The sequence below is a fragment of the Salvelinus namaycush genome, chromosome 40 (genome assembly GCF_016432855.1).
Source record: "Salvelinus namaycush isolate Seneca chromosome 40, SaNama_1.0, whole genome shotgun sequence".
In the NCBI taxonomy this organism is placed as follows: Eukaryota; Metazoa; Chordata; class Actinopteri; order Salmoniformes; family Salmonidae; genus Salvelinus; species Salvelinus namaycush.
The window spans coordinates 18,954,398-18,980,259 of NC_052346.1; the positions used below are offsets into that span (position 1 = coordinate 18,954,398).

The 25,862-nt window shown below is 42.0% G+C and overlaps 2 protein-coding genes across 2 annotated transcripts; one reads left to right on the forward strand and one right to left on the reverse strand.

The window, feature by feature from the left end:
• The first annotated feature begins 15,919 nt into the window (after positions 1-15,919).
• LOC120033766 (cytochrome b-245 heavy chain-like) lies at positions 15,920-23,012 on the forward strand. The gene is made up of 13 exons (XM_038980223.1): positions 15,920-16,024; positions 16,121-16,213; positions 16,760-16,870; positions 16,975-17,059; positions 17,199-17,347; positions 18,507-18,688; positions 18,916-19,048; positions 19,138-19,230; positions 19,459-19,712; positions 20,115-20,277; positions 20,725-20,871; positions 21,352-21,476; positions 21,631-23,012. The coding sequence occupies exons 1-13, from the start codon at positions 15,980-15,982 to the stop codon at positions 21,746-21,748; spliced, it is 1,698 nt and encodes a 565-aa protein (XP_038836151.1). The 5' UTR covers positions 15,920-15,979; the 3' UTR covers positions 21,749-23,012.
• LOC120033767 (dynein light chain Tctex-type 3-like) lies at positions 22,745-25,673 on the reverse strand. Its single transcript, XM_038980224.1, has 5 exons — positions 25,537-25,673; positions 25,149-25,190; positions 24,702-24,825; positions 24,449-24,526; positions 22,745-23,987 (listed from the first exon to the last, which is right to left on the reverse strand). Exons 1-5 carry the CDS (start codon positions 25,558-25,560, stop codon positions 23,911-23,913), a joined length of 345 nt encoding a protein of 114 aa, XP_038836152.1. The 5' UTR covers positions 25,561-25,673; the 3' UTR covers positions 22,745-23,910.
• Positions 25,674-25,862: the final 189 nt, after the last annotated feature.

The following is a 25,862-nucleotide window of genomic DNA, read 5'->3' on the forward strand; positions in this document are numbered from 1 at the left end:
GACAGGGCTACGTTCAAGAACACAAAAAAACAGAACATAAGGTTGACTAAGAAAATAAATACAGAACCTTACACAGAATTAACATGTGATGAATTACTGTATACATGATTGATTTCAACACCCTTGGAATGTAATATCTCATACAAGACTGACGTCAGCTCTCAAAAATAGCCTTATCTTTTCGACTGGGTATTGAGTTAAACTGAGGCAAATTAAAAACAAGGGTGACCTTTTACTGGGTGTCAGGAGCCAATAAGGACTTGGAACCACAGAGCTGTTGCATTAATATAGATTAGAGCTGCAACACATTCATGCATGACCACCTGATCACTTCAAAGGCTGTAGTCTATACTGTAGTCTATACTGTAGTCTATACTGTAGTCTCTGCTGTAGTCTATACTGTAGTCTATACTGTAGTCTATACTGTAGTCTCTGCTGTAGTCTCTGCTGAAGTCTATACTATAGTCTCTGCTGTAGTCTCTGCTGTAGTCTCTGCTGTAGTCTATACTATAGTCTCTGCTGTAGTCTGCTGTAGTCTCTGCTGTAGTCTATACTGTAGTCTCTGCTGTAGTCTCTGCTGTAGTCTCTGCTGTAGTCTATACTGTAGTCTCTGCTGTAGTCTCTGCTGTAGTCTATACTGTAGTCTATACTGTGGTCTATACTGTGGTCTATACTGTGGTCTATACTGTAGTCTATACTGTAGTCTCTGCTGTAGTCTCTGCTGTAGTCTCTGCTGTAGTCTATACTGTGGTCTATACTGTGGTCTATACTGTGGTCTATACTGTAGTCTATACTGTAGTCTCTGCTGTAGTCTCTGCTGTAGTCTCTGCTGTAGTCTATACTGTAGTCTCTGCTGTAGTCTATACTGTAGTCTCTGCTGTAGTCTCTGCTGTAGTCTCTGCTGTAGTCTTTGCTGTAGTCTCTGCTGTAGTCTCTGCTGTAGTCTATACTGTAGTTTATACTGTAGTCTATACTGTAGTCTCTGCTGTAGTCTATACTGTAGTCTCTGCTGTAGTCTCTGCTGTAGTCTATACTGTAGTCTATACTGTAGTCTCTGCTGTAGTCTATACTGTAGTCTCTGCTGTAGTCTCTGCTGTAGTCTATACTGTAGTCTATATTGTAGTCTATACTGTAGTCTATACTGTGGTCTATACTGTGGTCTCTGCTGTAGTCTATGCTGTAGTCTCTGCTGTAGTCTCTGCTGTAGTCTATACTGTGGTCTCCGCTGTAGTCTATACTGTAGTCTCTGCTGTAGTCTATACTGTAGTCTGCTGTAGTCTATACTGTGGTCTATACTGTAGTCTCTGCTGTAGTCTCTGCTGTAGTCTATACTGTAGTCTCTGCTGTAGTCTCTGCTGTAGTCTCTGCTGTAGTCTTTGCTGTAGTCTATACTGTAGTCTCTGCTGTAGTCTCTGCTGTAGTCTATACTGTAGTCTCTGCTGTAGTCTCTGCTGTAGTCTATACTGTGGTCTATACTGTGGTCTCTGCTGTAGTCTCTGCTGTAGTCTCTGCTGTAGTCTATACTGTAGTCTCTGCTGTAGTCTCTGCTGTAGTCTCTGCTGTAGTCTATACTGTAGTCTCTGCTGTAGTCTCTGCTGTAGTCTATACTGTAGTCTCTGCTGTAGTCTCTGCTGTAGTCTATACTGTAGTCTCTGCTGTAGTCTCTGCTGTAGTCTATACTGTAGTCTCTGCTGTAGTCTCTGCTGTAGTCTATACTGTGGTCTATACTGTGGTCTATGCTGTAGTCTCTGCTGTAGTCTCTGCTGTAGTCTATACTGTGGTCTATGCTGTAGTCTCTGCTGTAGTCTATACTGTAGTCTCTGCTGTAGTCTCTGCTATAGTCTCTTCTGTAGTCTCTACTCTGGCTTTGGCCATACAGGGAGTGTGTCTGAAATGGCACCCTATTCCCTGTAACAATTTTGACTAGAGGCATGTGGGCCTTCGTAGTGCACTCTAAAGGAGATTAGGGGGCCATTTGGGACACAGCCAGGGATTCAAACAGCATTAATGACATAGAGAAGAACCAGAGTGTTGTTATGGTAGGTGACCCATGCTACATGTATGTAATGTTGGTGATGTGCTGCTTTACCTCTGTCTACATGCACACTGACATCCTGTCTGACTGCTTTACTTCTGTCTACATGATGTCCTGTATGACTACTTTACCTCTATCTACATGACGTCCTGTCTGACTGTTTTACCTCTGTCTACATGACGTCCTGTCTGACTGCTTTACCTCTGTCTACATGACGTCCTGTCTGACTGCTTTACCTCTGTCTACATGATGTCCTGTATGACTGCTTTACCTCTGTCTACATGACGTCCTGTCTGACTGCTTTACCTCTGTCTACATGATGTCCTGTGTGACTGCTTTACCTCTGTCTATATGCACACTGACATCCTGTCTGACTGCTTTACCTCTGTCTACATGATGTCCTGTGTGACTGCTTTACCTCTGCCTACATGACGTCCTGTGTGACCTCTTTACCTCTGTCTACATGACGTCCTGTATGACATAATAAATCCCAGGGCTATGGCCAAATGAAGTGCACTACATAGGGAATAGGGTGCCATTTGGGACACATCCTGTGTGTCTCTGGGAAGGCCCTGTCACTGAGCCCCGTGAGGCCCCAGGATGATGTCCATCACACGCTGGAATGTTGTAGGGGCAGCAGGTAGCCTAGTGGTTAAGAGCCTTGGGCCAGTAACCGAAAGGTTGCTGGTTTGAATCCCTGAGCCGAAGAGGTGAAACACCTGCCGATGTGCCCTTGAGCAAGGGACGTAACCCTAATTGCTCCTGTAAGTTGCTCTTGATAAGAGGGTTTACATGTTTAAGGATCTGTGATGTACACTCCTAATGAAGCTGAGAGCTGTAATCATACAGATCCTGGGTCAGCCAGTAAGGGTATCTCCAGGGTGGGGTCTCCTTCCCCAGCTCCCCACTGGAAGTGGTTTCATTGGATTAGCTGTGCTTGTGCAGTGGGTTACACCAACACTACTGTATACCAGAACAAACCAGCTTTATCAGGACTATAGCTTGACCCAGACCTGAGCCTTGTAAACATTGTCTACATTTTCAACTACAGTCCTATTTCTCAATGACCCAGATGTTTTAGTCAGATTCAGGAGGCATGGTCATAGAAATCTGGAAACACTGGACAGTTATTTTAGGGTATATAAAACTGCAATCTAATAACCTTACTGGTAAGCAGTAAGGCCAGAGAAGCAGTGAGTCACTGTAGTTCAATTAGTTGGCTGGCTCGTTCACATCAAATGTCATCCTGTGGCCAGGGAATTACAGCCTACATGCAGAGTTGACATTTGATATAGTTATTTTAAGAACTTTGAATGTAACAATAATTTGGGGAATTTCCCCGGCAAGCCATGACCCATCTCAGTATGACATGGAAATTAAATTTGAAGTGCTTGTTAATCACTTCTTATTGCTCTCACCATGACCAAGTTACCTAGTAAAACCCATGGATATAAAAGCACTGTAGGCTTACACCAATGGAAAGAAATCAGTCACATGTGGGTACATTACATCGCATAGTGTGAGATTTTTGGGGAGAAATGATTGAGACATTTCCAGTACTTTCTTCTCATAAATATCCCCCTGCCCCTTCCCATATTCTGTGGCTCATATCTTCAGACGGCACTAGGAAACGTTAAATAACTCATTGAATTCAGTGCAACTGTGCCCACGCCTGGCCCCAACATGGCTACATATTGAAAACCAGCTGATTAGCATGCCTTCTACAATATCTCTAGTACTCCTCATCACCTTGATCAAAACAGCCAGCTTACTACAGCAGGGCCCCACTTATGACCAATCAGAATCCACTTCCACTACTCAGAGCAAATCAGGAACCAATTAGGACAGAGCACGGAGCATTTAATGTTATTTGCTAAATGAATGCCTCCATGTTGTAGACTGAAGATACGTCATTTAGCATTGATTGGGAAACTGACATTTGTACCCTCTTTAATCCAATTTAACTCAGAGAGTACAAGCCCTATTTGATTAAATCCAGTAACTGGGTTACTGAGATAAAGTTAGAAGTAAGGACATGTTTAATGCAGGACTCCACATAGTGTACCAGAGCCTAGTTGGTTATTGCTTCACTGATACTTGGACTCGTGACACATGGACATAAACACAAACCATCTCTCTCTCACACACACAATCTCACACACATCACAGGGGTCAAGGGAAAAGAGCACAGAGTAATCGCTAGCTTTGGAAGTTGTCAGGTTAGACTGACTGGAAGGGAGATGGAGAGAGAGAGAGACATTAGTCTCATGTTGCTACAGATGGGATGGCCTTTCTGCAGAGGGAAGATAAGCCTCAGTCACCTGAAAGTGGCAGACACAACAGCAGCTGGAGGCCTAGATGATATGGCTCATAGACAGATGGAGCGTTGTCGTATCACGGCTACAACTGAGCCGTCTATACAGGGAGAGACGAACAGCGTTCAGCTGCAGAACTCTATTGCTATAGTAGCATGGTTTAGATGGGGTGAGAGAGATAGAGAGGCTGTGTGTGTGTGTGTGGCCTAAGAGTTAGGAGACAGCAGCAGTGTTACACATCATGAACACACGTTACCATGGCAAAACATGTGAAGCAATCACAAGGCAGGATTAGTTTGACCTCTACAACATACCTGCATTATGTATAGGCTCTGGGCAGTATATGTCCTTTAGATAGAATGGAGAGTTGAAGGGGGACGTGTTGCAGCCGCATGGCCCTTCTCAAGACAATCTCTCCCATTCAGACCACAGGAGGCTGGTAGCACCTTACAGATTTTTTTCAATGGCTAACAAGCATCGGTCAATACTGAAGCCACTTTCTCAAAACACTTCACACAGTCTGCATTACCAACATGCATCTTGGCCAAACAGTTCCTCTCACCACCAAAGCACTTCATACATGTCTCAAAATAAGCTTGTTCGACCATAACACTGGCAACAATTCTCACTCAGAAAGCGTACATTGTCACTCATAACACACTGACCTAAAAAAGCACTAAGAACAGGGAGCATTACATGAATTATGAACTTTTCTCTTTGACATAATGATTTATGTGAAAAATCATTCAAACTTCAAAGAGAAAAGTTCATAATTCAGGGTTTCATTATAGAATAAGAATAACACCTTTTCACTTTATTGACTGTACTAAAGTATATGTAACAAGAATGAGTCAGAAACACAGCCATTTGCTTCAATAGCCTTTATCTTTTCTATATCTTTGCAAATAGTAATTTACTTGTAAAAAATGAAAAGTTGAAACAAAAAACAAATTCCTGAAATTCCAGTACTGCAATAATAATAAAATAAAACCATCATCAACATGTATAGTATAATCACTCATACTGTACAGTACTGTGGGGGTTCTAGTTCTCATCAACATGTATAGTATAATCACTCATACTGTACAGTACTGTGGGGGTTCTAGTTCTCATCAACATGTATAGTATAATCACTCATACTGTACAGAACTGTGAGGGTTCTAGTTCTCATCAACATGTATAGTATAATCACTCATACTGTACAGTACTGTGAGGGTTCTAGTTCTCATCAACATGTATAGTATAATCACTCATACTGTACAGTACTGTGGGGGTTCTAGTTCTCATCAACATGTATAGTATAATCACTCATACTGTACAGTACTGTGGGGGTTCTAGTTCCCATCAACATGTATAGTATAATCACTCATACTGTAAAGTACTGTGGGGGTTCTAGTTCTCATCAACATGTATAGTATAATCACTCATACTGTACAGTACTGTGAGGGGTCTAGTTCTCATCAACGTGTATAGTATAATCACTCATACTGTACAGTACTGTGGGGGTTCTAGTTCTCATCAACATGTATAGTATAATCACTCATACTGTACAGTACTGTGGGGGTTCTAGTTCTCATCAACATGTATAGTATAATCACTCATACTGTACAGTACTGTGAGGGTTCTAGTTCTCATCAACATGTATAGTATAATCACTCATACTGTACAGTACTGTGGGGGTTCTAGTTCTCATCAACATGTATAGTATAATCACTCATACTGTACAGTACTGTGGGGGTTCTAGTTCTCATCAACGTGTATAGTATAATCACTCATACTGTACAGTACTGTGAGGGTTCTAGTTCTCATCAACGTGTATAGTATAATCACTCATACTGTACAGTACTGTGAGGGTTCTAGTTCTCATCAACATGTATAGTATAATCACTCATACTGTACAGTACTGTGGGGGTTCTAGTTCTCATCAACATGTATAGTATAACACTCATACTGTACAGTACTGTGAGGTTCTAGTTATCATCAACATGTATAGTATAATCACTCATACTGTACAGTACTGTGAGGGTTCTAGTTCTCATCAACATGTATAGTATAATCACTCATACTGTACAGTACTGTGGGGGTTCTAGTTCTCATCAACATGTATAGTATAATCACTCATACTGTACAGTACTGTGGGGGTTCTAGTTCTCATCAACATGTATAGTATAATCACTCATACTGTACAGTACTGTGGGGGTTCTAGTTCTCATCAACATGTATAGTATAACACTCATACTGTACAGTACTGTGAGGTTCTAGTTATCATCAACATGTATAGTATAATCACTCATACTGTACAGTACTGTGAGGGTTCTAGTTCTCATCAACATGTATAGTATAATCACTCATACTGTACAGTACTGTGGGGGTTCTAGTTCTCATCAACATGTATAGTATAATCACTCATACTGTACAGTACTGTGGGGGTTCTAGTTCTCATCAACATGTATAGTATAATCACTCATACTGTACAGTACTGTGGGGGTTCTAGTTCTCATCAACATGTATAGTATAATCACTCATACTGTACAGTACTGTGGGGGTTCTAGTTCTCATCAACATGTATAGTATAACACTCATACTGTACAGTACTGTGAGGTTCTAGTTATCATCAACATGTATAGTATAATCACTCATACTGTACAGTACTGTGAGGGTTCTAGTTCTCATCAACATGTATAGTATAATCACTCATACTGTACAGTACTGTGGGGGTTCTAGTTCTCATCAACATGTATAGTATAATCACTCATACTATACAGTACTGTGAGGGTTCTAGATCTCATCAACATGTATAGTATAATCACTCATACTGTACAGTACTGTGGGGGTTCTAGTTCTCATCAACATGTATAGTATAATCACTCATACTGTACAGTACTGTGGGGGTTCTAGTTCTCATCAACGTGTATAGTATAATCACTCATACTGTACAGTACTGTGAGGGTTCTAGTTCTCATCAACGTGTATAGTATAATCACTCATACTGTACAGTACTGTGAGGGTTCTAGTTCTCATCAACATGTATAGTATAATCACTCATACTGTACAGTACTGTGGGGGTTCTAGTTCTCATCAACATGTATAGTATAATCACTCATACTGTACAGTACTGTGGGGGTTCTAGTTCTCATCAACATGTATAGTATAATCACTCATACTGTACAGTACTGTGGGGGTTCTAGTTCTCATCAACATGTATAGTATAATCACTCATACTGTACAGTACTGTGAGGGTTCTAGTTCTCATCAACATGTATAGTATAATCACTCATACTGTACAGTACTGTGGGGGTTCTAGTTCTCATCAACATGTATAGTATAATCACTCATACTGTACAGTACTGTGAGGGTTCTAGTTCTCATCAACATGTATAGTATAATCACTCATACTGTACAGTACTGTGAGGGTTCTAGTTCCCATCAACATGTATAGTATAATCACTCATACTGTACAGTACTGTGAGGGTTCTAGTTCTCATCGACATGTATAGTATAATCACTCATACTGTACAGTACTGTGGGGGTTCTAGTTCTCATCAACATGTATAGTATAATCACTCATACTGTACAGTACTGTGAGGGTTCTAGTTCTCATCAACATGTATAGTATAATCACTCATACTGTACAGTACTGTGAGGGTTCTAGTTCTCATCAACATGTATAGTATAACACACATACTGTACAGTACTGTGAGGGTTCTAGTTCTCATCAACATGTATAGTATAACACGCATACTGTACAGTACTGTGAGGGTTCTAGTTCTCATCAACATGTATAGTATAATCACTCATACTGTACAGTACTGAGAGGGTTCTAGTTCTCATCAACATGTATAGTATAATCACTCATACTGTAAAGTACTGTGAGGGTTCTAGTTCTCATCAACATGTATAGTATAATCACTCATACTGTACAGTACTGTGAGGGTTCTAGTTCTCATCAACATGTATAGTATAATCACTCATACTGTACAGTACTGTGAGGGTTCTAGTTCTCATCAACATGTATAGTATAATCACTCATACTGTAAAGTACTGTGATGGTTCTAGTTCTCATCAACATGTATAGTATAATCACTCATACTGTACAGTACTGTGAGGGTTCTAGTTCTCATCAACATGTATAGTATAATCACTCATACTGTACAGTACTGTGAGGGTTCTAGTTCTCATCAACATGTATAGTATAATCACTCATACTGTAAAGTACTGTGAGGGGTCTAGTTCTCATCAACATGTATAGTATAATCACTCATACTGTACAGTACTGTGAGGGTTCTAGTTCTCATCAACATGTATAGTATAATCACTCATACTGTACAGTACTGTGGGGGTTCTAGTTCTCATCAACATGTATAGTATAATCACTCATACTGTACAGTACTGTGAGGGTTCTAGTTCTCATCAACATGTATAGTATAAGCACTCATACTGTACAGTACTGTGAGGGTTCTAGTTCTCATCAACATGTATAGTATAATCACTCATACTGTACAGTACTGTGGGGGTTCTAGTTCTCATCAACATGTATAGTATAACACTCATACTATACAGTACTGTGGGGGTTCTAGTTCTCATCAACATGTATAGTATAATCACTCATACTGTACAGTACTGTGGGGGTTCTAGTTCTCATCAACATGTATAGTATAACACTCATACTGTACAGAACTGTGAGGGTTCTAGTTCTCATCAACATGTATAGTATAATCACTCATACTGTACAGTACTGTGGGGGTTCTAGTTCTCATCAACATGTATAGTATAACACTCATACTATACAGTACTGTGGGGGTTCTAGTTCTTATCAACATGTATAGTATAATCACTCATACTGCACAGTACTGTGAGGGTTCTAGTTCTCATCAACATGTATAGTATAATCACTCATACTGTACAGTACTGTGAGGGTTCTAGTTCTCATCAACATGTATAGTATAATCACTCATACTGTACAGTACTGTGGGGGTTCTAGTTCTCATCAACATGTATAGTATAATCACTCATACTGTACAGTACTGTGAGGGTTCTAGTTCTCATCGACATGTATAGTATAATCACTCATACTGTACAGTACTGTGGGGGTTCTAGTTCCCATCAACATGTATAGTATAATCACTCATACTGTACAGTACTGTGAGGGTTCTAGTTCTCATCAACATGTATAGTATAATCACTCATACTGTACAGTACTGAGAGGCAGGAATAGTACTGACATCCTGGGATGTGCAGCAAACCAGTCTGTGACTGCAGCAGAGTGGTGGAATGCCACATTATCCCACACAACAACGAAGGTAGGGGAGTTTCTTGCCCCTCTCTCCTCCACTGGCACAAGTCGATTATGCAGGTCATCAAGAAAATAAATTAGCCTCTCTGTTGTAGGGGCCAATGAATGGTTTGTGTAACAGCAAACCATCATTGGACAGTGCAGCACACATTGTGATGTTAGCTCCACTCTGTCCAATCACATTTCTTACCCTGTGGCGTGTTTTTGCCAGGTTGAATCCAGCTTCATCCACAAAGATGAATGTATGTGCAGTTTGCCTGGCTTCCATCTCCATTACTCTCTAAAATACAGTAAATCCACAGTTTTACAGTACTTTACATTATGCATAGCTGTGTATGTACCCTGTTTGGTTATTGGACAGACATCTTACCTGGACATATTGATACCAGTGTTTTTTCACACGTTCACCGTTTCACTCAAAGTGTACAGCTGCTTCATCCTTATTTTATGTTTCTCTGGGACTCTGGCAACTGTCGTTGTGCTGACCGTATTCAGATTTCCAAAAGTGATATTGTCTGCCAGCACTCTGTCCCGAATTTCCCGCAGTTTTATTGTATTGTTGCCAATTAGCATGTCAACAATGGCAATTTCCTGCGCATCTGATAATATTCTGCCTCTCCCTCCTGTGGGAGGCAACCTTTGGATCCTACTGAAAAACACAAAACAATCAATATATTTCTAAATGTCAGTACATGTAAAAATGTGAACATACTATACTGTACTGCACTGTAATATGTAGTTCAATTATCAGTGAAGGATGCACATCTCACCTGTTTTGCCTGAAAATTTGTATTACTGATGCAACGGTTGCACCCTTAATGGTTATGGTTTACAACATGGTCAATAATTGTGGCCCTTATCTCATCAGAGACCACCGCTCTTGTTCTTCCTCTCCTTTGTCCTCCACACATTCTCCCTCTCCCTGCCACTCTTCTTTCCCCACCAACCTGTCTTCCTCTCCTTTGTCCTCCACACATTCTCCCTCCCCCTGCCACTCTTCTTTCCCCACCAACCTGTCTTCCTCTCCTTTGTCCTTCACACATTCTCCCTCCCCCTGCCACTCTTCTTTCCCCACCAACCTGTCTTCCTCTCCTTTGTCCTCCACACATTCTCCCTCCCCCTGCCACTCTTCTTTCCCCACCAACCTGTCTTCCTCTCCTTTGTCCTTCACACATTCTCCCTCCCCCTGCCACTCTTCTTTCCCCACCAACCTGTCTTCCTCTCCTTTGTCCTCCACACATTCTCCCTCCCCCTGCCACTCTTCTTTCCCCACCAACCTGTCTTCCTCTCCGTTGTCCTCCACGCATTCTCCCTCCCCCTGCCACTCTTCTTTCCCCACCAACCTGTCTTCCTCTCCGTTGTCCTTCACACATTCTCCCTCCCCCTGCCACTCTTCTTTCCCCACCAACCTGTCTTCCTCTCCTTTGTCCTCCACGCATTCTCCCTCTCCCTGCCACTCTTCTTTCCCCACCAACCTGTCTTCCTCTCCTTTGTCCTCCACACATTCTCCCTCCCCCTGCCGCTCTTCTTTCCCCACCAACCTGTCTTCCTCTCCTTTGTCCTCCACACATTCTCCCTCTCCCTGCCACTCTTCTTTCCCCACCAACCTGTCTTCCTCTCCTTTGTCCTCCACACATTCTCCCTCTCCCTGCCACTCTTCTTTCCCCACCAACCTGTCTTCCTCTCCTTTGTCCTCCATGCATTCTCCCTCTCCCTGCCACTCTTCTTTCCCCACCAACCTGTCTTCTTTGATCCATGTTTCCAAATGAAATCATTCCCAAGCCGTCCTCTTGTGTCTGTTTGGTAACAAGACTAAGAACAGGACACTTGGGTAGGCTTTCAGCTGAAATTGCAATCAGCTGTGTTTGGAATGATTAAATATTCTGCTGAGATTGAAACATATGTTTCAATCTGGTTACTGCAGAAATGCAAAACATTTGCCATCATTCTGTTTTGAATGTGTTTTTAACAGTGTGTTTGCATTTGAAAACGTGTTGCAAATACAGTCGTATGAAAAAGTTTGGGCACCCCTGACAATTTCCATGACTTCCATTTATAAATAATTGGGTGTTTGGATCAGCAATTTCATTTTGATTTATCAAATAACTGATGGACACAGTAATATTTCAGTAGTGAAATTAGGTTTATTGGATTAACAGAAAATGTGCAATATGCATCAAAACAAAATTAGACAGGTGCAAAAATTTGGGCACCCCAATAGAAAAATCACATCAATATTTAGTAGAGCCTCCTTTTGCTAAAATAACAGCCTCTAGACGCTTCCCCATAGCCTCTAATGAGTGTCTGGATTCTGGATGAAGGTATTTTGGACCATTCCTTCTTACAAAACATCTCCAGTTCAGTTAGGTTTGATGGTTGCCGAGCATGGACAGCCCGCTTCAATTCATCCCACAGATTCTCAATGATATTCAGGTCTGGGGACTGGGATGGCCATTCCAGAACATTGTACTTGTTCCTCTGCATAAATGCCCGGGTAGATTTTGAGCAGTGTTTTGGGTCGTTGTCTTGTTGAAATATCCAACGCCGGCGTAACTTCAACTTTGTGACTGATTCTTCAACATTATTCCCAAGAATCTGCTGATATTGAGTGGAATCCATGCGACCCTCAACTTTAACAAGATTCCCAGTACCGGCACTGGCCACACAGCCCCACAGCATGATGGAACCCCCACCAAATTTTACTGTGGGTAGCAAGTGTTTTTCTTGGAACTGTGTTCTTTTGCCGCCATGCATAACGTCCCTTGTTATGACCAAATAACTCAATCTTTGTTTCATCAGTCCACGGCACCTTATTCCAAAATGAAGCTGGCTTGTCCAAATGTGCGTTTGCATACCTCAAGCGACTCTGTTTGTGGTGTGTGTGCAGAAAAGGCTTCTTCCGCATCACTCTCCCATACAGCTTCTCCTTGTGCAAAGTGCGCTGAATTGTTGAACGATGCACAGTGACACCATCTGCAGCAAGATGATGTTGTAGGTCTTTGGAGGTGGTCTGTGGGCTGTTTTTGACAGTTCTCACCATCCTTCTCCTTTGCCTCTCCGATATTTTACTTGGCCTGCCACTTCTGGCCTTAACAAGAACTGTGCCAGTGTAACGGATGTGAAATGGCTAGCCAGTTAGCGGGTATGCGCTACTAGCGTTTCAATCAGTTACGTCACTTGCTCTGAAACCTAGAAGTAGTGTTGCACCTTGCTCTGCAAGGGCCGCGGCCTTTGTGGAGCGATGGGTAACGATGCTTCGTGGGCGACCGTTGTTGATGTGTGCAGAGGGTCCCTGGTTCGCGCCCGGGTCGGGGCGAGGGGACGGTTTAAAGTTATACTGTTACATTGATGCTGTTGACCCGGATCACTGGTTGCTGCGGAAAAGGAGGAGGTTGAAAGGGGGGTGAGTGTAACGGATGTGAAATGGCTAGCCAGTTAGCGGGTACGCGCTACTAGCGTTTCAATCAGTTACGTCACTTGCTCTGAAACCTAGAAGTAGTGTTGCACCTTGCTCTGCAAGGGCCGCGGCTTTTGTGGAGCGATGGGTAACGACGCTTCGTGGGTGTCAGTTGTTGATGTGTGCAGAGGGTCCCTGGTTCGCGCCCGTGTCGGGGCGAGGGGACGGTTTAAAGTTATACTGTTACACCTGTGGTCCTCCATTTCCTCACTATGTTCCTCACAGTGGACACTGACAGCTTAAATCTCTGCGATAGCTTTTTGTAGCCTTCCTCTAAACCATAATGTTGAACAATCTTTGTTTTCAGGTCATTTGAGAGTTGTTTTGAGGCCCCCATGTTGTCACTCTTCAGAGGAGAGTCAAAGAGAACAACAACTTGCAATTGGCCACCTTAAATACCTTTTCTCATGATTGGATGCACTTGTCTATGAAGTTCACGGCTTAATGAGCTCACCAAACCAATTGTGTGTTCCAATTAATCAGTGCTAAGTAGTTACAGGTATTCAAATCAACAGAATGGCAAGGGTGCCCACATTTTTGCATAGCCTATTTTTCACATCTGATTTAATTTCATACAACTTAATATTGCTACACTAAAAATCTTTGTCTGGACAATACCCCAGTACTCAGCTTTTATTAGAAAATGAATGGCATGCCACTGTGATCATTTTCTGTGACGACAGAGTAAATTATTATGCAGCCTCAGAGGGGTGCCCAAACTTTTTCATACGACTGTATATAGTTTAGCAGGTGGTGGAGTATGAATGAGAAAAGAGTTCATGGATTTCGGAGAATGTGGTCATTTGTAACGATGTGCGCTGAGAGTCGGGAAGCAAGTTCAGGGAGTGGGTGTTTTAATAAAATAAACACAACATAATACAAAACAAGAAACACGAACAAGGCACAGACATGACACTGAAACAGAAAGCATAACGCCTGGGGAAGGAACCAAAAGGAGTGACATATAGGGAAGGTAATCAGGGAAGTGACGGAGTCCAGGTGAGTCTGATGACGCGCAGGTGCGCGTAACGATGGTGACAGGTGTGCGCCATAACGAGCAGCCTGGTGACCTAGAGGCCGGAGAGGGAGCACACATGACATCATTGAATGCATTTTGTGTGAAAGCAATGAAAAATTATTCACAGTTTGGTCCACATACATTTCTGTTTCGCTGACTGTGTGAAGAGTTTTGACAATGCATGTTAGCAATTGAAAAACGGTTTAATTGGGGAGGACCGGCTCGTGGTAATGACTGGAGCGGAATCGGTGGAATAGTATCAAATACATCAAACAAACCAGGTGTTTGATGACATTCCATTTGCTCTGTTCCAGCCATTATTATGAGCCGTCCTCCCCTCAGCAGCCTCCGCTGATTCAGAGGCTGTATTGTTTTGTTGGGCATCCGTACAAATACTAGTGCTTTCACGTCATAGTCTTCATAATGTTGAGCTACAGCTGGAGTGAATGCTATCGCTATGGCAGACTAGTATAAGAATACAGTCAGGTAACAACTCATTGCAATTCTGTAGGCCTACTCATAGAAGTACGGTTACTGTAAATGAGCCTAATGACAGTCTGTTCATGTTATGTGACTCACAGTGCGACTGGCTCCAACTACATTGAGGTTTCAAAGGCAAAGAGAATAGGAGAATAAAGATTTTCTGTCTGTCCTCCATTTCCCTTTCTTCAATCTGTAGAATCACATTAAGTCAGTATATTATATCTTACTAGGACACACGCAGTGGACGATTCTACAGCGGTTTTGCTGAGAGAGGTATAAATTCACAGACATTGAATGATCTAATTTTGCATTAGTTAATTCACACTTTTAAATGGTGAAATTAATTACGTCCCCTTTGACCATTCTTTTTAACGTCTTGTCCAAATGAGTCAAGAACATGTACTTGTAAGAGTAGGATAGGTCCATTGAAGAACTGATGTAGTATAGCGACCTCTTGTGGTCATAAGGGGCTCTCACAGGGTTGTTGTCTGCTTGACTTAGATCAACGTCTCACCATTTGTGGCCTACTTCTTTGGAATATTTAATAGTTCATGATATTTTCACTTATTCTGACTGAAAAAGCAATGCAATCAAACTAGTTTAGAATAATGACTAGACCTCATTATCTGATATAGGTTTAGTTTGTCTTTCATATTTTACATATTTACATACACATTTAAATACAGTATATACTTGTTTTTTTTAAATGAAAAACTACATACAACTTGATTAGAGATTTCACTTCTCCTGTGGAAATCCTTCACTTCTGCTGCATTAAAGTCACTGTGTCGCCATGGAGAGATGACTTCCTTTTGGAAGAGAAAGTGGGCCAGCCGATGGTCAAATACAGAAATAAAAGACTGTCATGGTGCAATACTTTGGGATGACAAAAGAGGTTGCTACATGTACTTCCCTAATGAAATAGCATGCAGTATGGGTGCATCTCATACTGAAGTGGCTTCCTTTCCTCCTTTCCTTCATCCCTACTAGGCACACACTGGTTGAATCAACGCTGTTTCCACGTAATCTCAATGAACCAACGTGGAATAGATGTTGAATTGACGTCTGTGCCCAGTGGGTCTGCACATATGTCATTGGATAGAGTTGGACAGGTTAAAGCAAATACCTGATAAAGGTAATCACCATGTTGCTTTCACCTTTGATCAGTGCAGATGAGGAAGTTGAGAAGAAAAGAGGAAGCAGTGTTAGACTATTGAGATGCACCCTCACTCACAGGGGTAGTGGTGGAAACCACATGTCCTGGTCTCTAGTGCAGTAGTCTATATAACTCAGCACATCACTGTCCCCCTTCCACTTTTCACTCTCACTCTCTCTCTCTCACACACACACACACACATACACTCAATCATCATTTCACATGGGCAACTTTGCTGCCAACGAGGGACTTTCGGTCTTTGTCATTGTAAGTCTGTCAAATGAAATTCTATAATTACTCTACATTTCTGTTTTGGGGTGTAATGTCCTACTGATCTAACCAGGTGAATTGGGTCTGTCTTAGCTGGTATGGCTGGGAATCAACGCTTACCTGTTTGTCCAGTTCTACATGAACTTCCTTACTGAGAGATGGTTCTACACACGGGTCCTTCTTGGGGTAAGTTTGAGAACCAAAGTCCTTAGATTTTCTATTTAAGAAATGATTTAAGAAATGGAGGTCAGTTTAAGATTTCATACTCTGCTCTTAGTGTATTAGACATCTTGGCAACCCAGAACCAAACCTGGAGTGCTGGCCTCAGGCCAACTGTTAACTGGCTGTATTACATATTTAGCACGTAGACCTTTATTCTTATTTTATTTTTATACATGTATATTGTACAGTTAGTAGGTCATTCATATTGAATATGTGTCGTCCATATTATGTCTGACAGAGATTGAAACAAAACAGGAGTCACAAGTTGATGTGAGATCTTTACTCTGTGGTTACAGCTGTGTGCACAACTGACTACATGTTCCTCACAGGAAGCCCAGGTGGCTGAACTAAAAGTAGCAATGACCAGAAGTGAAACTGAGTCTGCACTCTACTCTACGTCCCTCTCACTCCTGCTCAGTCCCTGAGGGCCGCTTTCAATTGAAACCAGTAACCAGAAGTTTAAATCTCCCTCTCCCCCTCTCTATCTAACCCTACTATCACTCTCCTCAGGATGCCCTCTCCTGGGCCAGGGCTCCTGCAGCCTGCCTCAACTTTAACTGTATGCTTATTCTGCTGCCAGTCTGCCGGAACCTTCTGTCCTTCCTCCGCGGCTCCATTCAGGTAACACAGACACACCCTGACCCTATTTAATTCAAATGTGTATGGGTAGTTATCTATAAATAATAGCTGTATCACATTTTTTCAAACGTTTCCTACACGTTCAGTGTTGCAGTCGCACAGCTGCTCGACAACTGGACAGAAACATCACCTTTCACAAGCTGGTGGCTTACATGATAGCATTTCACACAGGTACCCTACTCACTCACTTAGTTTGCTTTACATTTGCCTTTGATCGTCTTCATTCGTCTTCATTGTTCATCTTCATTGTTCATCAAACAGATGTCTCTGTACAGATTGTAATCTTTACTTTGCCTTTGTCCTTGCCTAGCGGTCCACATCATCGCCCACCTGTTTAACTTTGAGTGGTTCATGGGAGCCCAGCTGTACAGGAACAGCAGCTCTCTGCCCTTTGTGCTGTCCCAGATTGGCAACGGAGACAATGCCTCCTACCTAAACCCCATCAGGACTGACCAGACCGTGAGTATTCTATTAGCTACAGATTTTCATTGTTCATTATGTCTATGACTACCTAGGACACTGTGTCATTATGTTTATAACTGCTAGGACACTGTGTTCATTATGTTTATAACTGCCTAGGACACTGTGTTCATTATGTCTATGACTACCTAGGACACTGTGTTCATTATGTTTATAACTGCCTAGGACACTGTGTTCATTATGTTTATAACTGCTAGGACACTGTGTTCATTATGTTTATAACTGCTAGGACACTGTGTTCATTATGTTTATAACTGCCTAGGACACTGTGTTCATTATGTTTATAACTGCTAGGACACTGTGTTCATTATGTTTATAACTGCCTAGGACACTGTGTTCATTATGTTTATAACTGCCTAGGACACTGTGTTCATTATGTTTATAACTGCCTAGGACACTGTGTTCATTATGTTTATAACTGCCTAGGACACTGTGTTCATTATGTTTATAACTGCCTAGGACACTGTGTCATTATGTTTATAACTGCCTAGGACACTGTGTTCATTATGTTTATAACTGCCTAGGACACTGTGTTCATTATGTTTATAACTGCTAGGACACTGTGTTCATTATGTTTATAACTGCCTAGGACACTGTGTTCATTATGTTTATAACTGCCTAGGACACTGTGTTCATTATGTTTATAACTGCCTAGGACACGTTCTAATGTCTTATGTAGTGTTACAAAGGCTTTAGGAATGCATAAAGTGTTACAGAGTATTCTGTATTTAATGTAGCTATGTCAAGAGGTCAGTTCTGACCAAGGACAGAATGTTGACACTTGATAGCAGATTATGACAGAGAGGAATCCCCCAGCATAGAAATAGAATGAATAGAATTATAATGTATTTCTATGTTCCTCAGCCCATAACACACTATGACTCCTTCATTACTCATCGGCTGCCTCCTCTGAACATATAATATATGACTAAAACAGATCGTAAAATGGTCAGCAAATGTCCCACTTCTTGTAATATTAAAGCAAGTTCATTATACTGAGTCAGAAGGAAGCATTTCTGAACATTACCGACTTCCCTAAATAGGTTGAGCAGATAGTCCCAAACACAGCCTCCACACTCCCTCCGAGGCAACAACATGACTGCATTACTCTGAAATCCCCCTTCTCTGATTGGGTCAGAACCCAACCATAGTGATGTTCACTACCATCGCGGGGTTAACGGGCGTGGTCATCACCTTGGCCCTCATCCTCATCATTACATCATCCATGGAGGTCATCCGCAGGTCATACTTCGAGGTTTTCTGGTACACCCATCACCTCTTCATCATCTTCTTCATCGGACTCGTCTTCCACGGCTTCGGGTGAGTCAGTTAAAACTCTCACAAAAATGTGTGCACATTCATTGTTTCTCCATAATACCCCTTTTGAGTCAGTTGGACATTTCCTACAGAGACATAACATATTATTAGCCTCATTTTAAGATATTAAAGGGGTTCATACATGCTTATAACAAGTAATAAAAGCATTATACCTGCAGGTAAAGCCCTACCGTTTTATGTTTAAATCTTTCTAATACGGTTTGCCACAGGCGAATTGTCAGAGGGCAGACCGCTACAAGTCTCCTGGAGAACAAGCCATCGCAGTGTGCAGATCAGTTTGAGTCATGGGGAAAGAACGGGACCTTCTGCCCTAAGCCAGAGTTTGCTGGGAACCCTCCTATGGTGAGCTATGACAGTTTGGTTTTTTACATGACTTAAGTGTGCTGCTTCTTTTATGTAAATAACATTTTCTCTGTCGGTTTCCTCTTCAGACATGGAAGTGGGTGGTGGGGCCTATGATCTTGTATGTGTGTGAGAGACTGGTCCGATTCTACCGCTCCCAACAGAAGGTGGTCATCACCAAGGTCAGTACTGTTCATCAAGCCAGCTTGTACATTCCCAACAGGCAATTTCTCTAACGGCCAATTTCTTTTAAATTCAAAGCCAGCGTGATTGAGACAGTCGTCCTTGTTAGAAGGCAGCCCTGGCCAATAACCAGAATCATGCACTATGCAGTTCACGTCTACTCATCCAACAGTTAGTTGTCTCTTTTGGCCTCCATCTTGTTTTTCTCCCATCCTCCTCCTCTCCAGGTGGTGATGCACCCGTCCAAGACCCTGGAGCTCCAGATGAAGAGGAAGGGCTTCAGGATGGAGGTCGGCCAGTACGTCTTTATGCAGTGTCCCTGCGTCTCCCAGCTGGAGTGGCATCCCTTCACCCTCACCTCCGCCCCCGAGGAGGATCACTTCAGCGTCCACATCCGTATCGTGGGCGACTGGACCCAGGGCCTGTACGAGGCCTGCGGAGGGGACAAGAACGAGACCCAGGAGGCATGGAAACTGCCCAAGTACGTGCTTGAATGCAGAGAGCAAACATTTTGTACGACCCCGTCCCCTTAACTAATCTTCGGTTAAATATCCATTAGGTTGAATGTTAATTCGGTTTTTATACTGCTATTTCTGCGCTTAATGTTGCTACTTGACATCATAGTGTCGTTAGTGGGCTGTCATTTAGAACGTGAAGATGGGGTAGTAGTGTTTTCTTTTTACTGTGAAATAACGGTGAGGGGAAGTGCCATAAGAGAGGAAACGTGGTTTTCAGGAGTAGTACATTTCAGTAATGGCAACATTGTGTAATTGTTTAACCAGAAAGTATCCAGTATATTAGATTATTTCATGTTTTTACCATATAAATGTAATTAGAAGACTATTAAACTGTTATATGACTGTAACTCTCTCCTTGTATGCAGAATGGCGATAGATGGCCCGTTTGGTACTGCCAGTGAGGACGTGTTCGGCTATGAAGTGGTCATGCTGGTGGGTGCTGGCATTGGGGTCACCCCCTTCGCCTCCGTCCTCAAGTCAGTGTGGTACAAACACATCCAGGAGAACCAGAACGTCTTTACCAAGAAGGTGAGAGAGGGGCTCTGTCTGTCTGGTTTATTGTCTTTCTAAATTGCAGTGTAGGGTACTTCCCCATTTCATTCCACCAATGTTTCAGCTGAAATGTTCTTCATTGCATTGTGATTTGCTTTTCTATTTCAATTCATCAAGTGAGAGAAAATCTCACTGCTATGAGTGCAATGTTCATTTATTTTCAACGTTTACATCGTTCCTTTAGTCTGCTCTTCACTCCTTGTTATATGTCCAATATGTGATTCAAAATTCAAAAGAGCACTCACACATCTGAGCTATCTTTGTTGCTGGTGCACGGTAACAGTTGAATAAGATGAGGAAAAAGAAGAAACCCGCACACTGCTCTTTATTAAGCTTCACGTTGCGGCCTCAAGGCCTTCGTCAGAGCTTTGTTTTGTCCAATATGTGAAACGGACAATCTTTCTTCCATCTCCTCTATGCCAGATCTACTTCTATTGGCTGTGTCCTGAGACCCAGGCGTTTGAGTGGTTTGCTGACCTGCTGCAGTCTCTGGAGGGACAGATGACAGAGAAAGGCATGGTGGACTTCCTCAGCTACAACATCTACCTGACCCGCTGGAAAGAGACCGAGGTCAGCACACCACACTTTTCAGCAGGGGCGCAACTTTGGTTTTAGAAGTGGGGGGGACATCATTAAAAAATATATGCATATCCAGTCGGACAAAACACTCCAAACAGCCTACCCGACCGCATGGAGATGTCCGCATGGTCCTAAAGCACACCGTCGCCACATTTTGTATCACATTCCAATGATAAAACTGTGTGGGACAAAAATGCAATTTCAGAATGTGGTCCTCCCCCCGTTCCCAGTGAAAGTTGTGCCCCTGCTTTTCAGAGTAATACTGATGAGAACTAACATTTTCTTCAACTCAAAAGACACACCAATGTACAGATACACAGCACTAACACACACATATTTATGTTGTATGTACAAGGATGAAAGCTAAAAAATGTGCGTTGTCTCAAACTGAATAACTATTGCCCATAGATGAGAGTGGGACAACGCATAATCACAAAATGAATCTCAAAAAGTGATTATTTTTTACAAAAGGCTGCTCACTTCAGAGTTCACCATGAGGCAGAGAATGACCCTATCACAGGGCTGAAGCAGAAGACTCTGTATGGGAAACCTAACTGGGACAATGAGTTTACTGCTATTGGGACAAAGCATCCAGAGTGAGTGCCTTTCAGCCTCTTCTAATCCAAATTACAGCCAACAGAAATGGCATATTCCAGAGAGACACGAGTTAGATGTACTCAAATTGTAAAATGTGTTACATGTATAGTTCACAACTTGTGGACTATTTGTAATTAATGTGTGTGTGTCCAGGAAAAAAGTAGGAGTGTTCCTGTGCGGTCCCACCCAGCTGGCTGACGTCTTGGAGAAGCAGTGCCGGTCTCATTCTGAGGCTGGTGTCAAGTTCATCTTCAACAAGGAAAACTTCTGAGACCCCAACACCCCTCCAAGAGCACCAATGAGGCAATAGCAATATTCCTACTTTATCAAAGTTAGCTTTCAATATTGCTCAGACCCAGAGTATCCTCTGTCTTGTAAGCTGTTTCACATTCCTAAACTGTTCTGTTATCCCCAACATAAACAATCAATGGTTTTTAATATGGATTCTTTGGGTGAATCACATTTTTTTTTAAACTTAAGTGCCCTTATCTCACACAACAGTTTATCAGATCATAGCACCAAAAATGGAAGTAAACTTCACTGTTCTAATGATCACGACCTTCTACACCCCTGTGACATTTCACAATTGGTTTCTTGCACAAATCTGTGAAGAAATGACCAAACCTCCCCGCATTTACCACAGAGGCTAGAACGTTATTCTTGTTCTGCAATACAACATGCAAACACGGAAACTCTAGTGTCAAAACTCTCTAGTTCCACTTCCTGCTGTTTCTGGTGTTGTATTTACAAGTTTGTGTAAGCAAAATAGTATGCATAAAGCTTGCTGCATTTGAAAAAATATTTTCTTTTCACTGCACCAGGGATAACCTACCAGACATTTTGCCTTTGCAGCTTTCTTCAGTGTGTAGGTACAGCAAAAGTTTGTCTAAAATGAAAATGAGCAGCAACAAAAAGCTGTTTGGGATGTGATATTCTAGTTATCCCAGCTGCAGCTTCTCCTGCTGGACTCAATAGCAGCTGAGTTTCTTTAGGCTGGCCAAGTGAGTGATACATTTCAGCGACCAGTGAGCACACTGAGACATGTCAGTCCTATGTGTGTACGTGTGGGAGTTCAGCTTCTCTTTTACTGAGGTCAGAGTCAAATAAACCTAAAATGCTGGTGAGGAAAAGTCTTGCAGCTTGTGGCTGATCAACTAGACTGCATAAAGTATTGTATTGCCGCTTGGCTAGTGTTGTTAAATACCTATGGATCTGCACGGTGTTGTATTTGTGCTGCTTGATATAACAGTTATACACAGACACCATAAAAAGGGTTAATTTGAACGTTTAATGACATTCAGCTATGGGTCCTACAGTCTATCGATGACATCTTCCACCCCACAAAATTACAGGAATATTATTATTTCTATGGAAACTTGTTTATTCTTCATTTGTTTAAACAATGATTGCAACTTGAAATCGTGTCTGTATACAATATCCTGTGATCTGTTTACATAGCATTTCCTAAAGCAAGTTCATCTGATCTGTGGTGTAAAATAATGTACATAATAAACACACTGCTTTTCCTCACCCTATATCAAGTGGGACATCAGGACAAATAGAAGCACTCTCCAAAATAATGATTTATTCATTATAAGTAAAGCCAACATTATAGTTGGAACATTGGTATCGTATGGTAGCAGCTTTGAAGCCAAGCTGTCATAATAGGAAGATTTCAACTGATGCATTTAAAGTCAATGAATAAAGTCTCTTCAGGGTAGACAGCATTTCAGCCCATCCAGAGCACTTCAATAGATGCAGTAAATAGGTCAATGGAACGCAGACCGTGGGGATAGAAGGACGCAGGATTGGCACACATTCAACAAATCTGATCCAACAAAGTATATATTAGTCAAATCCGTCATGATTGATGTATTGTAACGGGCCAACAATGTGGTTACTAAAGTTCGATTTGGATATACTTGGCTGTTTTCACTGCATAACATTTAGAAGTAGTCCCTTTTCAGGTTTAGAAGAAGTGACTGCTAAATGCTAACTCTCATTCCTATAAGCTGGTAGCATAGCTAGCATACAGAAGTCCGTGGTGGTCGTCAGTTGGTTTTTCTTCTTCTAGTATTACATTGTTTTTGATCACTGCACTGTTGGGTTTTGAGTTTGCAAGAAAGACATGTCACTGTACTTGTGCATGTGACATTAAAAACGTGACTCTTGATGGCATGAACATGTCTTGTCAAATCAGAAAAATAAGGTTATTGTTTGTGTGAGGGCAATTAGGAGAGTCGGGATCTTTCCTACATGCATTTCCATTGTTTTGGTCGAGTTCCATTGACCCCTTTACCACATCTATAGCCGTCTCGCTGCTTGTCCCATTCAGCATAGAATGTACAGTGAGCTAATGATTACTGAATACCTCCCCTGCAGGATGGGTGAAGCATTGCACCTTCTATAAGCAGTATCAGGTTTGGTCCTGGTCTAGGGGGTTAAGGCCACAGCAAACACACTGACCACACAGTACATGGTGCGGTTCTCCCATTTCACTGTGCAGCTCCCTGAGAGAAAGGAACAGACAGTGCATGAGTCAGTTTGATAAGCAGTGTTTCCTAGGCAGCTGGGGAGGGCTGGTTTAGTGAAGAGACATGTGGTTCCACCCCAAAGTACCGCATGTCACAATGACACCTGTTTTGTTGAATGAAAGAAGATTTCAAATAGACAAGATGGCGGCATTCACATTGACGATTACTTCATGGAGTAATTTTTTTAAATAACGGCGCATTTTCTAAATTAAACACCACCTGCCACTGGACATGTTATAATATACACATTTGGCTGAATCATGAACGAAGTATCGCCAAGTTAAGGTTGGTCGAAAATTCTCTGTGCAACCAAACAGTACTTAACCTGTAACTCCCAGTAATAGATACCAACAATCTTTGGTTAAATATCATTATCTGGTGTAAGAATTTGTAGCTAGGAAACCCTTTGAACTGAGCAGTGGTGGATGTTATCTTACCATCGGTAACAGTGTCCCAGTAGCAGGAGTTAGCTGTGTGGAGACCAGCACCACTCTTCTGCATGACAGCACAACTAACTGTATAGAGAGGAACAGGCAGGGGTCAAATTATGATCATCGTTAACAAAATATCAGTAAGCAATTGTGTTTTGTCACATGTTTTTCACCATTGGCACCATACAATAAGTTCGCATACTGGATTTACAGTAAAATTAACACGTCTGTGTTCAATAGGAGATGAAGGCAGCCATACCAATGTACTTGTATGACTTAGTCTGTTTGACCAGCAAGGTGAGGGCTTGCTCCACAATCTTGGCTGTCCACTGGTTCACAGTGTCCTGTCTGTAGCTCTCTTCTCCAATGATACTCTGAATACACTGCAAGACAGACAGTTTGGACACGGACACACACACAAACACATCTGAGAAGGCTGGCCCCTTTAGGCATGTGGGGAGCATGGGACCTGATGTGAACAGTGCTGTATTCAGAGTCACGTCTATACTGGGGATATGAGTGTTTGTCTTGAGTAATCAGGGGACAGACAGACTGCGAGGCTGGATACTGTTTCACATGATACCTCACTGTCAATTTACACTAAGTAATAGCTAGCTAAATCTATATTTCAAAATCCATCTTAAATATCCATATTCCCATTTGGTTATTCAAACGTATTGATGCTGAATCAATAGATAGTTGTTACCTCTTTCACGGAGTTACTGGCCTCTTCAGAGTTGAAAGAGCCCTAGAAACAATGAGTCAGACTTGTACTGGCATTTCTTCAACTCATCACACCTTTCACTGCAGTTAGAACGGCCAAAACTCTAGGACTAAAACTGAAATGCAGTAATATCAAGGTAGTTAGGTAAATGCTGTAACGCAGCGGTTATGTCTAGGTAGTTTAAACTTTAAACAATAGCTAGCTAGTTGTCTTTACCACTGTAATTGTATGGCTATTTGGCTAACTAAGAAGATAACTCGGCTAAGCTAGCTAACAGGCGTTGTTGTGCCAGCCAGTTAGCTAGCTATCTACATTTTGGATTTAATACTCAGGAGTATAGCAAAGAAATAGTTGGTAGCATATTCAGTACCTCTTCACCAGAAAATTCCTCCATTCTCGCCTTCTTAAAATTGATAGAAATAGCTGCTTTTCCAGTGAAAATCTGCTTGATAAATGTTTGAGATTTCCTGTTTGCCGTCACAGGTGGTTAACGAGTGGAGGAAAGCAGGTCACAGCCCCAAGAAATGAACTGCGGTTCTGTGAACACTGCCACCTAGCGAGCGAGCCTTAAAATAACACAGGATAAAAGAGGACGGCGCATTCCAGCAATCTCGTTGCATTAAGGTGAAAAATGATCAAAGCTTTTACATAAAGTTGTTTTACTAGTAACCAAATCATGAGATGATTGTCACACCA